The 15,371-nt window shown below is 39.1% G+C and overlaps 1 protein-coding gene across 1 annotated transcript in view; it reads left to right on the top strand.

Moving 5' to 3' along the window:
• LOC129353959 (attractin-like protein 1) overlaps positions 1 to 15,371 on the top strand; it is a 245,616-nt gene that overhangs the window by 115,134 nt on the left and 115,111 nt on the right. The window contains exons 23-25 of the mRNA XM_055023407.1: positions 3,204 to 3,298; positions 4,079 to 4,157; positions 5,999 to 6,156. Coding sequence (XP_054879382.1) covers positions 3,204 to 3,298; positions 4,079 to 4,157; positions 5,999 to 6,156 — 332 coding nt within the window. The remainder of the gene's footprint in view (positions 1 to 3,203; positions 3,299 to 4,078; positions 4,158 to 5,998; positions 6,157 to 15,371) is intronic.

Here is a 15,371-nt window from a genome sequence, read left to right on the forward strand (position 1 = left end):
CACATTACTAAAAGAAGTGGACATTTCCTTTTGGCTACATATCAGTTCAGTCCTTTCTGTTGGTTTATTTAATTGTTTTGATCATTATTTTCCTTTATACTGGCAATATTGTGAAAGATTCTTAAATTTTATATAGAAAGAAATTGATTTGGAAAAACATTTTGTTTGCCTGAAATTGGTATTTTCCATTAATGGTATTTATTTGCGTTTTGGCTTTTACCAAAATTTCCACATAACTTAACATTCTGATCTGTCTGATAATGTAATTAGTAAGTATGAGCTGATTTATTACAGGCATGTATAGTTTAGACGCTGCCAGAATTCATTATAAGATGTGTTGTTCAAATTAAGCTGATTTTTCTCAGACAGAAGGCATATTTCTGGAGGAGCACAAAATTTAATATGCAAGTATAAGATCAGGTCTCTTTAGCCCTTTGTCCTATTTTCCCTTTATATATGCCTCGTGAAAAGGAACTGAGGAGTACTTAACTGCTGTCTCACATTACATTTCAGTGAGCACAAATCTATCCAAAAAATTTTATTATATCTTCTTCCTGGAAAGATGCTTTGTGGGCTGGAAAATGTAGTGTTTTAACTAGCCTTCCAAACCAGCTGAGTCAAGACTTTTACTGGCAAACTTTACTTTTTTGGCGAACACATATAGTTATTACTTTCAGGTTTGATAAATATCAGCCATTGGAGTGATGTATCCTAAATGCCAGGAGTGAAGTTGGAAAGTGAATCGTTGTAATGTCAGGTACAATTTCTCAGAGTCTGTGGTGACACTTGCCTGCACTGTACTGGACTGGGGCTGGGAGGTTAAACTTGTGAAAATAGTCTGTGAACATGAATGATAAAAATAAAAAGCTGCTGCCTGTTCTGCTTTATATGATTGCAGGTGATGAAAATATACACCTTAGTATATTTAAAACATACTTACTTTTGCGTTGGTTCATTTTAAGCATACTAAGTATCAAGTGTACTGTATGACATATAAATATATGGGAAATATACGTAGAGGCTGCACAGTGGCGCAATGGGTAGCGCTGTTGCCTGGGTTCGATTCCCGGCCCGGGGTCTTTCTGCACGGAGTTTGCATGTTCTCCCTGTGCATGCTGGGTTCTCCGGGTTCTCCGGCTTCCTCCCACAGTCCAAAAACATGACTGTCAGGTTGATTGGCCTTCCCAAATTCTCCCTAGGTGTGAGTGTGTGTGCATGGTTGTTTGTCCTGTTTGTCTCTGTGTTGCCCTGCGACAGACTGGCGACCTGTCCAGGTGACCCCGCCTCTCGCCTGGAACGCAGCTGGAGAGACACCAGCACCTCCAGACCCTGTTAGGGAGAAGGATGACCGGAAAATGGATGGATGAATGGAAATATACGTACAGCATGCTTGTATCAATTATGACATTATAACATTAAACCATATTTAATTATAATGGTATCACAATACATTGTTAAGAAACTTATTAAATAACAGTATACTTTAAGCTAGCAAAATATGTATTTGCTCAAGTATACCAATGAGCCAGTATGATTATAATGACATTTTGTGTACATTTTAAAATATATACTCAAAATAGAATTTTTTAAAACTCACTTAAAGCTTACTTAAAAGTAAAGCATTACATACACTGAATATATAGCATTAAAGTATAAAGTATAAAATATACTGAAATGTCAGTATATATTACATATGTTACATCTCAAGCTTCATTAGCCTATACTTTAGGCTAATGAAGCTTTAATGAACGTATATTACGTACTGAAAATGTACAATTTAAGGAATAAAATTAGATTAGTTTTCTTTTAGAATTTGGTTATTTTGAAATGAGGAGCTGGATTCTTCCTAGTAAAATCTAAGTATAAATATTAACCTTTTTTATCAGCTGATTAAATCTAAAAAAATCCATATTTAGCAAAAAAGAAATAATAAAGATGTTTGGACAAACAGAAGAGATGATCTCTCCATCCTCATCAGTTTCAGTTCAGGCTCATCTTCATTTAGTTTTCTTGTCACTGAGTGATTCAATTTTTTGTGATAAACTTGACATGTATAAACTCTTATCTAGCTTGGAAAATACAACCAATGATCACCAGTTAATTCCAAAAATCTTCCTTTACAATGAGTTTATTTTAACCATCCTGCTGCTATTTATCTCCCTCTGGCTAGTTCTGTAGCTGTTCATTGTGCTCTCATCTTGTTGTGTTTATTAATAAAAATTTAGTTTTACTTTACTGTTAACCAAGTCTTTAACTTGCAGTTCAAACAAAACCTGTTGTTTCACACATGATTTTCACATATACACTAATGTTCACATAGTGAATTTAGTAAGTCCCTATTTGTCAACGTAGTAACATTGAAACAAATTTTAGCTGATTTTTAACTAAAGCTAAGCTTCATACTGAATGGAGTAATTCTATGTTAGTTAATGTGCTAATGATAAGCCAAATGCTGTTGACACCATGCTGGCTAACTTTTGCATCTTAACTACCTATATGAGTGCATTACTTGAGATCAACATGCTTGGGGTTGGCAGCAATTCTAAAATGCAGAAATAAAACTGCTTTCTTCCCATTTCCTGGCCACAGAACTGCTTTCCCTTTAGATTGAGCACATCTTTCTCCTTCTCTGCCTTTGTCGTTCCTGGTCTTAACCCCCCACCACCTCCCTCACTCCCAGCAGACGGACATGGTGACTTCTGCTGTCCAGTCAGAGGTTGAATTACTTACAATTCATTCTGTACTCTCCTCATTGTTTCTCTGACAGCAGCGCAGCCCCAGACACTAATGATAAAATTCACTTCAAAGACTATTTAAGAGTCTGGATCTTGTTTATTGATCTGTCTGGATGCTTGTTTGAGAAAGTAGACAGGCACGATGAAGTTCCTCAAGTTCACATTTAGAAAACATCTGTTTGTGTTCTCCTTCAACAGTATTTACTTTTGTCACAGAATGAGGATCATTTACCAAAACACTCGACCACTGTAGCTTTAGTCATCTAATTGAATATTGACTCGCGGCCAGCAGCACATTTTTTCTCTCATAAATCTGCTTCTGTAAAGGACTTTAATGAATTATGTTGGGGTGGAAATTATATTTAGAGTGTATGTATTGCAGTGGAATTACTGGATACCTGAGTTCAGACAAAACTCAGGTATATGTAGTGCTTGTTGAACTCATTCTGAGTTATTTTTGTTTCTTAGACAACCTGCTTATCGACTACCAGTTTACTTTCAGCCTGCTTCAGGAGGATGACCGCCACTACACCGCTATCAACTTTATGGCCACGCCAGAACAGGTATGTAGGACCATTGATCATACAGTCGTGCAAACTTGGATTTATGAAAATAAATTATTTTTATGGAAACACAGCAATTAAAAAAATATATATATTTAAAGTCTTTTTGCTAGAATTATGTTTTTCAGCTACACAGGAAACAGTTTTTTTTAACATCACACATGTCATGTGATCAAAAACTGGATTCTCCTACTGCCAGAAACAATGAAGAAGATGACAGAAAATGGTAGGAGGATGTTGGTGCTCCCTGTTTTTTAATGACTTTTAGGGTGAACAAACCTTTCCATGTGTGATTTTAATTACATTTCTAATTTAATAGAAACACCACAAATACACCACAAATTGTATTTTTTAAATCTTAGAGGAATATCAACAATATTGTGCATATTTATAGCAGAAACATAGTCCAGGAAGTCTCTGATTGGATGATTTTGTCTTCTTAAAGGGGGCGGAGCTTTGAACTGAAACATTAACTCCGCCACTACACTACATCTCTAAGCAAATTTTTTTCTTTCAGTCCAGTTGAAAAGTTCAGAGGTCAAGTAGAAAATGGGGTCGTGACAAAAATGTTCAATTTAAGCCAAAGTTATTTTTTAAGAATCTGGGAATGTGTTTTTCGAAAGACAATTCAAAACTAAATTTCATTATATCACTGCAGACAGAAAGCAAAATGATGACAAACACACTCATCTTATTTTGTCTGAAGCTGGACGATCAAATTCAAGGCCACATCTGGAATAACAGCTGACTAAAACATCTTTTGTATTTTTTTTTGTTCAGGCCAACAAAAACCTGGACATGTCCATCAACGCCTCCAACAACTTCAACCTAAACATCACCTGGTCCTTCAGTTCAACAGGTGAGCCTCAGCTTTGTTACATATTTCTGACATAAATAAAAATATAAATGCATCACTTCTTCCTTTTAGTGATGCTACTATCCAGGATTTTCATAGTTATACAAAATATGAAAAACTTGATAAAACTACTGCTGTCAAGATTCCAGAGGTTTTCAATTTTTCTTCACTCTAACTTCGCTCCTCTTAAACAAACTTAACATGACAATAGAGTTCATCTCCTGATTTTCAACACTGTGATCAGCCTGGTATTTATTTTCTTGTAATTTAACCAGTCAGATATGTGACATTTATAAACCCGCAGGTGTGTTCGTTAATGTGGAAACTGAAGTACTCTTTGTTAAACCGCACAGCTCATTTGGATGAATGCCAGCAGAGTTCAGCTCACCTGCAGTCTGATTATGTAATAGTCTAATCAGCCGGTGGAACTGGAAACAGCTGCAGGAGGCTGAATGGCCTTCATGAACTGAAATCAGTCCTATGTGTTGTTCAGTAAACGAAAGGTTTACATCCTCATTTTGAAAATGTTGAATCTGTTGACATGGCCTGATTCAGCTTGAAGGTATACCAACCTTTTCTATTTCTATTTCTATAGTTTAAACTTATTTTTATGTCACAAGACATCATCCTAAATCTTGAGATAGAAGTAGCTGAGTTTCCATTGATCATATAATTGCGCAAGTTGGAATTAAGAAAATAAATTTGGAAATAAGGCCATTTAAAAAAAAAAATACATATATTTTTTTCTAGAGTGTACCAGGCTTGATGGAAACTTTGGAGGGTTTTATTGGTACAGAAATCTTCATTTGGACACATGTCAGGACAGCAAGATACTCTGAATGTGAAAGTGAGCCGTAATTTTTACTGTAATTACGTTTAATTACAGTTGTTTGGCATGCGGCTGGGATTAATCCTGATGAACCACTAGTATTTCACACTGATGGATAAGAATCGGTAAGAATCCGGTCAGATCATCTTTCGACTTGCCTTCAGGGCATTCCCAGTTTGATAAAACAAATCAGAAGCTGCTTTGAATTCCTGCCATGGGAGCGTTTTATGCATTTTCCGTCTTGATTTCAATTAAGATAGAAGCACAAGCGCTTACGTTGAGTGTCTTCAGGACCCCAGCCTCCCCAATTTGCGAGTATGATTGTATGCGGGTTATTATGTAGTGTTTAATGGTCCTGATAAAGCAGGAGGTGGAAATATTTTATTCAAAGCTTCTGAAAAACAGAGCCATTAACAGAGAAATGCTGATAGGAAGGATACTGAAACCTGACCAGTTGAGCTCTGCAAGGAAATAGTTTGGAGAATGAACATTCATTTTCCTTTTTCAGCTTCAGGTTATGCAGTTGTAACACTCACAATGTACAGAATAAACCCTATTTATTCTGTTTATATTTCCTATTTATGCATTTTATAACTATTTGTTATGAAAAGGCTTTTATTTAAGTGAAGGCTATTTTAACCTGAGTTACACAGTAGCTTTTTTTAAAATCCTCATTCATTTCACTCACTGCGGTTTGAACATTTTTTTGTATGATTAATAGAAAATAGATGAGCTCATTGAAGAGGTTTCCTATGGATTTCCTATGGACTCAAATGATATTGCAGGAAACAATTCCATTGAACAAAATGTTGACATGCCATCGTGTAAAAATGGCATCAAGACGCTTTGTTTCTACGATACTGTATGTTTCATGAAGTTTGAAATTTTGATATAATTTCTACATGAATCTTTTTTGTCATATTTAGTTGTACTTGGGGAATAGTATTTATGTTTTCAAGCTCTACTTTTAACTATATTCTTTTTAATCAAGTATTATGTTTTTCTGTTCCCACAGCTGGTACCATATCTGGTGAGGAGATGTCTGTTATAGCGAGGACGAACATCAAGGAGCACAGGGACAGCTTCTCATGTGAAAAGTTTAACTTCAGGCTTCATCATAACATCACTTTTTATGTCTACGTGTCAAACTTCAGCTGGCCAATCAAGATCCAGGTAAGAGGAGAGATTCATGCACACACAGTATTTTTTTAACTTTTATTATAATAGAATCTAAAAAAGTTGTTGTAATCTAAAATAAATAAGCTGTATTTAATATAAATATTTTCCTGTTATAAGGACCACATAAGTACACAAATGGGAATTAAGTTAATTTACTTAATGCAAACAAGCCATTTTTTGTGTTTCATAAAACCGCAATCAGGGTTCGTACCAGTCATGGAAAACCTGGAAAGTCATATAATTAATTTTTTTCATGTTCAAAACCTGGAAAGTCATGACATTTCATTTCAGGTCATGGGAAGTCATGAAATTTGCAGATAAGGACAAAAGTTGCTTTTTGTTTTTCTGTGGTGTGTGTGTTTCTGTGGTTGTTGTCTCAGACTCGACCGCATTTGGTCTTGTCTCAGTGTGGGTCATTGAGGACTCTGGACATTATTTCCAGACCAGACAAGACCACAACTGTGGAATGTTACTATATTGCCATCATATTGTCCAGTTAATTTGTCAACATCCTTTTGTCAATGGATACTAAGTAAACCAATTCAAATCCAAGCAATAACATGACTTACCAATTGCGTGTTTCTGTTACCACTGTCATCCATCGCCTCCCTCTTTAACTCAAATATGGCGCTCCGCGAAATGTGCAGTGTGCAGTGGGAGAAGATGTCTGTCTAATCGACGGTAATAAGCCATTAGCATCTGTGAGTAATTTCTCATGATGGATGGAACAGAGAGGTAATGAAGAAAAGATCCAAGCTAACAGGGTAATGAGATAATCCGTGCTGATCCTGTGCTTTGGGCAAAAACTGATGAGTTCATATGGGCCTACTGGGTCAAATCAGGCCTCCTTTTCAGACCGCACACCAATTCATTATTTTTTTTTTTGGCTCAAGTGGCCTTTATTTGAAAGTCCTGTGACAAGAAACTAGGGTAACGAGAGAGATCTCGGGTTTCCAGTCCATATTCTGCACAGATGTTTCTGTACACTATGCCTGCCACTTGGTTATGTCGCTCCATGTACACTTTCCCTGCCAGTATCTTGCACCCTGCTATGATGTGCTGGACTGTCTCAGGGGCCTCCTTGCACAACCTACACCTTGGGTCTTGTCTGGTGTGGTAGATCTGGGCCTCTATTGCTCTGGTGTTTAGGGCCTGTTCCTGGGCGGCCAGGATGAGGGCCTCTGTGCTGTCCTTGAGTCCAGCTTTTCCAGCCATTGGTAGGATTTACTGATATCAGCCACTTGGGTTATTTGCTGGTGGTACATCCCATGTAGGGGCTTGTCCTCCCATGATGGTATCTCTGGCACCTCATCCTCTGTTCCCTGTTGTCTGAGACATTCACTGAGCACATTGTCTGTTGAGGCTTTGTCCCTGATGTATTTATGGATCTTAGTTGTTTCGTCCTGGACAGTGGTTCTCACACTCACTAGTCCTCTGCCTCCGTCCTTGCGGCTCGTGTACAGTCTCAGGGTGCTGGATTTGGGATGGAACCCTCCATGCATGGTTTAGCTTTCTAGTCTTAATATCTGTGGCTTTTATCTCCTCCTTTGGCCAGCTGATTATTCCAGCAGGGTATCTGATTACTGGCAGGGCATAGCTGTTTATCGCACAGATTTTGTTCTTGCCATTGAGCTGGCTTCTCAGGACTTGCCTTATTCGTTGGAGGTATTTAGCTGTGGCTCCTTTCCTTGTGGCCTCATCGAGGTTGCCATTTGCTTGTGGTATACCTAGGTACTTGTAACTGTCCTCTATGTCTGCTATTGTTCCTTGTGGGAGTGAGACTCCTTCTGTGCGGATCACCTTCCCCCTCTTTGTGATCAGCCGACCACACTTCTCTAGTCCGAATGACATCCCAATGTCAGTGCTGTAGATCGTTGTGGTGTGGATCAGTGAGTCGATGTCTCGCTCACTCTTGGCGTACAGCTTGATGTCATCCATGTAGAGGAGGTGACTGATGTTGGCCCCATTTTTGAGTCGGTATCCGTAGCCAGTCTTGTTGATAATTTGGCTGAGGGGGTTCAGGCCTATGCAGAACAGTAGCGGGGACAGAGCATCTCCTTGGTATATGCCACATTTGATGGACACTTGTGCAAGTGGTTTGCAGTTGGCTTCAAGGGTGGTTTTCCACAGCTTCATCGAGTTTGCAATGAAGGCTCTCAGATCCTGTTGATGTTATACATCTCTAGGCATTCAATGATCCAAGTATGCGGCATTGAGTCATAGGCTTTCTTGTAATCGATCCAAGCCATGCACAGGTTGGTGTGTCGGGTTTTGCAGTCTCGGGCAACTGTGCGGTCTACGAGGAGTTGGTGTTTGGCTCCTCTGGTATTTACACCGATACCCTTCTGTGCCGTGCTCATGTGTTTATCCATGTGTTTGCTTATCTTGGCCGCTATGATGCCTGACATGAGCTTCCAGGTTGTGGAGAGGCAGGTTATTGGTCGGTAGTTGGGTGGGACTGGACCCTTTGATGGATCCTTCTGGATTAGGATTGTCCGCCCTTCAGTTAACCATTCAGGGTGAGTCCCACTTTGTAGCAGCTGGTTCATTTGGGCTGCCAGTCGCTCATGGAGAGCAGTGAGTTTCTTTAGCCAGTAGGCATGGATCATGTCAGGCCCTGGTGCTGTCCAGTTTTTCATGCCTGAGACTCTTTCTTGAACATCTGTCGCAGTGATGGTTACCGGGGCTTGCTCAGGGAGGTTGCTGTGGTCCTCTCGTAGAGAGATCAGCCACTGTGCATTGCTGTTGTGGGACGCCTCCCTTTCCCATATGCCTTTCCAGTATTGTTCAGTCTCCAGCCTTGGTGGGTCTGCTCTGTTGTTATTACCCTGCCATTGAGAGTACACCTTAGCTGGTTGAGTGGAGAAGAGCCGGTTAATCCTTCTGGATTCATTCTCCCTTGTGTATCTCTTTAGGCGGCTGGCCAAGGCTTGGAGCCTCTGTTTGGCAGTCTCGAGTGCTTCAGGTATGGGCATCTGGCTGTACTTTCTGGTACTGGTCTTTTCATTGTACCCTTGTGGAGCTCTGACAGTTGGCTCACTTCCCTCCTTGTTACCTTGATTTTAGCCTCTAACCGTCTTTTCCATGGTGGGTATTGGGTCTCATGGTTGCTCTTATAGCCAAGTATCTCAAGGATCACTGATGCTGAGTTGTAGATCAGCTCATTGGTTTCTGTTATGGTGTTGGTAGGGATCGTTCTCAATGCTGCATTCACATTCTCAATGAGACTTTCTGATGGTACTTCACTCAGCCGTTGTAATTGGCGCCGAGGAGGCCTGGTTGTCATTCGGGTCATGATTCTCTCTCTCAGCTCTGTTTCGCTCATTGGGGCCGTGTATCCCCTCACTGGGTGGGGACTTGTAGTTAAGTCCCACAGTCCTGACATCCGGGTTCCTCCCTTTTGCCGTAGCATTTGTGTTGTATCTCGTCAATCTCAAGTTGTGATAGCAGTTGCCGTTTGCGGATGTTGGAACACTGAGCTACTAGTTGTTTAGCACTTAGTGTTGACTGGGGATGTCGAAGTGACCATTCCTTCCCCAGTCTTTGCATGTAACCTCTCTCACTAGGGTTACTTGAGTAGTAGCATTCCAACAGATCCACATTTTCATCTCTCGCCCATTTCCGTCTTGTTCCAGTAGCCCATTTGTCATCAAGGTGCTCTGGTTCCCCAACACCTGACGCAGACCTTGTTTGGCCGGGCGACGTCTGAGCCGGCATGTTACGCAACTTAGTATCTCTCATGGTATGAGTCAAATCAATCAAATTTTATTTGTATAGCACATTTCAGCTACAAGGCATTTCAAAGTGCTTTACATCATAAACACAAAACACAAAGGCATGCAACATAGAATAAAATACCAAGGTTTTTTTTTTTTTTTTTTTTTTTTTTCCTTTTCCCTCTTCTTTCCCTTTCTTCCCCCTTCCCTTTGACACGGAATTTAAGCGCCTGTTACCGCCGGACTCCGCCGTCCGTTTAACCACGGGTATTCGCCGGGCCCCGTTGCCCACAACAGGAAAAAAAAAAAAAAAAAAAAATTACATACATATCCACAAAATCAAATCCATACATATATATTTCAAATGCAACTCTAAACAGGTGCGTTTTTACTTGAGATTTGAAGGAAGTCAGGGTTTCCCCTGTTTTACAGTTTTCTGGAAGTTTGTTCCAAAGTTTTGGTGCATAGATGCTGAAAGCTGCTTCTCCTCTCTTGGTTCTGGTTCTGGGGATGCAGAGCAGACCAGAACCAGAAGACCTGAGAGGTCTGGAAGGTTGATACAACAACAGCAGATCTTTGATGTATTGTGGTGCTAAACCGTTCAGTGATTTGTAAACTAACAACAGTATTTTAAAATCTATTCTTTGAGCTACAGGGAGCCAGTGGAGGGACTTTAAAACTGGTGTTATGTCTCTATCTTCCTGGTTCTAGTGAGAACGCGAGCAGCAGCTTCTGGATCAGCTGCAGCTGTTTGATTGATTTGTTGGACAGGCCTGTGAAGACGCTGTTACAATAATCAATGCGACTAAAGATAAACGCATGAATGAGTTTCTCTAGATCTGGCTGAGACATTAGTCCTCTAATCCTGGAGATGTTCTTCAGGTGATAGAAGGCCGATTTTGTTACTGTCTTTATGTGGCTCTGGAGGTTCAAGTCCGAGTCCATCACTACTCCCAGGTTTCGGGCCTGATCGCTAGGTTTTAGTTGTAATAACAGAAGCTGTGCATTGACTCTAGATCGTTCCTCTTTAGGTCCAAAAATAATGACTTCAGTTTTATTTTTGTTCAGTTGGAGAAAGTTTTGGCACATCCACACATTTATCTGTTCTAAGCATTTATTCAGTGATTGGATGGGTTCAGAGTCACCTGGTGACATCGTAATGTAGAGCTGTGTGTCATCCGCATAGTTGTGGTAGCTAATATTATTTCCTGTTATGACCTGAGCTAGTGGGAGAATATAAATATTAAATAAGAGGGGTCCTAGGATTGAACCTTGGGGTACCCCACATGTGACCTTTGACCTCTTTGATGAGAAGTTTCCAATTGAAACAAAGAAATCCCTGTTCTTTATGTAGGATTCAAACCAGTCGAGCACCGAACCAGAGAGTCCGACCCAACTTTCAAGTCGATTCAGTAATATGTCATGGTCGACAGTGTCAAAAGCTGCACTGAGATCCAACAGAACCAGCACCGTGGTTCTCCCACAGTCCATATTTATATGGATATCATTGAATACTTTTACGAGGGCAGTCTCCGTGCTGTGGTGAGCACGAAAACCAGACTGGAAAGTGTCAAAGCAGTTGGTCATCATGAGGAAACTATTTAATTGTTTACACACAGTTTTTTCAATAACTTTGCTGATGAATGGGAGGTTTGAGATTGGCCTGTAATTGTGCAATAGTGATTTGTCCAGGTTGTTCTTTTTTAACAGTGGTTTGATGACTGCTGTTTTCAAAGCCTGGGGGAAAACACCTGATGTAAGCGATGAGTTTACGATTTGGATCAGATCAGTAGCAATAACAGGCAGGACTTTCTTAAAGAAATGTGTGGGTAGGACATCCAGACAGCAGGAGCTTGAACTTAATTGACTTATAATTTCTTCTAGAGTTTTATAATTAAGTAGTTGAAAATGGGTCATTTTTTCTGTATTTGTTTTGTTTTGGTACAGCAATGGTTCTGGCTTTGAAGTTGATGTGCAGATTAATCCTCTGATTTTTTGGATTTTCTCTGAAAAGAAATCAGAAAACTTGTTACAGGCATCATTAGATTGGAGTTCAGGTGGTAGCGTCATAGGAGGGTTTGTGAGCCTGTCAACTGTTGCAAATAAAGTTCGAGCATTATTGATGTTTTTGTTTATGACATCTGCAAAGAAAGCCTCCCTTCCATGTTTTAGTGTTAAGTGATAGTTACGTAGTTTTTCTTTGTAGATGTCGTGATGAACATGAAGTTGAGTTTTACGCCATTGTCGTTCTGCCCTGCGGCAGACTTGTCTTGCAGACCGAACTATTTGTGCATTTTTCCATGGAGATTTCTTTCTACCAGTCAAAACCTTTACTTTAATTGGGGCAATGGAATCAATGATATATGAAACTTTAGACTGAAAATCATCTAACAACTGATCTACATCATTACAGCTTAAGGGTGAGGAGGAAGAGTAGATTTGATTAAATGTTTCTGCTGTTTTCTGTGAAAGAACGTTTTGTGACAGTAGCTGTTTGTCCAAGTGGGTCAAAGAATAAAGAACCTTCAAAGATAACAGCAAAGTGATCCGACAGGGCGACATCAGTTACAGAGACATTGGAAATATTCACACCCTTACTGATAACCAGGTCCAGTGTGTGTCCTTGAGTGTGTGTTGCCTGTTTAACATGTTGTGTTAAACCAAAATTTTCTAAAATATCAGAGAGCTTTTTGCTCCTCTGTTTTCGGGTTTGTCCACATGAATGTTAAAATCACCAACAATTATTAAACAATCATAATCAATGCATATGAGAGAAAGAAGATCATTCAAGTCAGTAAAGAAATTTTCCACATATGCTGGAGTTTTGTATAAAGTTAGTGTCAAAGTTCGTTTGAAGCCTTTAACCTGAATTCCAAGATACTCAAAAGATGTGAAATGACCGAAAGAGATTTTACTACAGTTTATGGTATTTTTAAATATAGAAGCCACGCCTCCTCCTTTTTTATGTTTTCTATTCTCACTTAAAAAATTGTAGTCAGGAGGCGCTGATTCAATGAGTACAATTTGGTCATTATCGTCATTCAACCATGTTTCTGTCAGAAACATAACATCAACATTATACTCAGTGATGAAATCATTAATTAACAGAGCAGTAGCTTGAAGGGTCTTGCCTAAGGACCCAGACTGGATTCGAACCCTGCCCTCTCGGGTGATATACTGATGCCTTATATATATATAATATATATATATATATATATATAATATATATATATTATATATATATATATATATATATATATATATATGGTCAGAGAATATTTTATGGTATTGTTTGATGAATACAATCAAATGTTCACTTCCAGATATGCGCCTTACATCCTTATTAGAACTGTTCAGCCTGGGACGAGCGTCTTCCTACTCATGTCTCTGTCTTAGCAAGAGTTTGAGATCTCAGGATGTGGTGAAGTAGCGATGTGTGACATAACTGTCAGGTTTTGGACTTGAGCTAGGGGTGATGTCGTTACTGAGTGGGTGGTGAAAGTAGTCTGAGACATGGGGAGGGGGTAGTACAGGATCTTTACGATCAGGCATTTTACGTGACAGTGGGGTTGTATAGACTGGGGTTAGTCTATACTATATGAAGATTAGAGCCTAAATACATTCTATTTCCAAAACAAAAAGGCTGTGCAATGTTCGCCAGCTAACAAATTACTATTGCTATTCTCGCAGATCAACTAACAGCTAGAAAAAAACAAAACACCTACCTTCATAGTCAAACAGTTATCATTCAGAGAAGCTTAGATTGTGTTGATGAAGAAAATTTATTTTCAAATGATGATATAGCTTCAAATTGTACTTGTGGCAGATTCTTTAGAGTCCTAAAATTGCATAAACTATGCACACTGGAACTAAAGATACACTGCATCGAGTCATAACGGCTGTTGTCTGACGTCAGGTGAATATTCCCTCATCAAAAACACAGCTGGACTGTTGCTTTGATTCTTTCATGCATGTTTGAGAAATCCTTTAATCTTCAACCATTCAACTGTGAAAAACGCTTCAGAGAGACGAAACTCCTCCTCTGAACTGCAGCGTACAAGCTCTTCCCCATGACTCCCCCACTCATCCACTTCAGACTACTCAGCAGACATGAGCCAACACCTGCTGGTATTGTAGAGCTACTTCTCAGTGCATAGCTGGTGAAAACATCTTAAAGGGTTAATAGAGGAGCAATGTTAGGATGACATCCTGAAGGTAGAACTTCAGGAAGAGCAGGAGCTTCTTAAAGAGACAGAGGCCCAATTTTAAGGTGTTAAAGTACAATATCAATCTTCTTTTAAGTCATGTACGATATGAACAACATTTTTATAACTGAAGGCAATATAGTTACTTGATTGTACTGTAATATAGCAATATGTATCTGGAAATCAATAATAATACTGCCCCTTTAATGTTTGTTTTAATCAGCTGTAAAAGTAAAAGTTACATTAACTGTTGTGTTTTTTCCGTCATATCCTCTTTCCATGAACAATCTCTTGCAGAACACACAGCCCGTGCCAGAACATCAGACATTCTACACTGAGAGGTGCTTTGGTAAATCTACCATCACATTTAACGATCTGTTGAGTTTTTCAGTGTTTCCATCAATAACTCTGCTCTGGATTAAATCCCCAGTCAAACAAATTATTCACTCTTCAGCCTTATGATCCATTAAATGAAAGCAGACTTAAAACAGTGACATTTCAGGATGACTGTGGCACTGTCTGCACTTAGTGTTGATGGATGGAGTCAAGAATTGACAGAAAGAAAGAAATGAGGGTGGAGTGGGGGAAGTGAAGGCAGGCTGACTTCACGTGAAGATGGCAGTAAAGTCAAAAATATCTAGTGTTGGGAATATGGAGATGAAATAATTGACAGACTGACAGGAAGATGGAAAGTTAGAAGAATTGACACCCTCTTGAACTTGTTCACTTTAAAACTACAAATTTCAATGTTTTTTGTTTAGATTTTATGTAATTGGGAAATAGAAAGTAGTGCAGTTGTGAGGTGAAAAAAAATGAAAAAAAATCAGAGATTTTTAATGCCTCTAAATAAAATCAGGCGCAAACAATCGCCTTCAAAAAACAATGAATGGATTAGTTAAATAAGAAAAAAAAAGAGTCTGCCTGGGTAAGTTTATCTCAGTTGTCGAAAGCAGATGCTGGTCAGTGAGAAATCATATACTCAGAGGATGAGCAGAAAAAAAAAAAAACATTTTCTACACGATACGCACAGATTCAGAGTTTTTAAACTCAAGGTCCACATGACAAAAGTCGAGTTAAGTTCAACTAGTAGCTGTTTCTGTGCTGAAGTTACTGTGAGAAAATGTTTCACAATAACTTAAATGCTTCTTTTACTGTAATCACAGAAACATGTTAACAAAAGGCAGTTTAGACAGAAGTCTGTTATGCAGAATAAAAAGAACAAAGAACATGATCCTGAATATGATCACAACAGTATATGTGAACTAAAACTTGTACAAAGTTGAGTCTG

The sequence above is a fragment of the Poeciliopsis prolifica genome, unplaced genomic scaffold (assembly GCF_027474105.1).
Source record: "Poeciliopsis prolifica strain line A6 unplaced genomic scaffold, Auburn_PproV2 SCAFFOLD100, whole genome shotgun sequence".
Taxonomy (NCBI): Eukaryota; Metazoa; Chordata; class Actinopteri; order Cyprinodontiformes; family Poeciliidae; genus Poeciliopsis; species Poeciliopsis prolifica.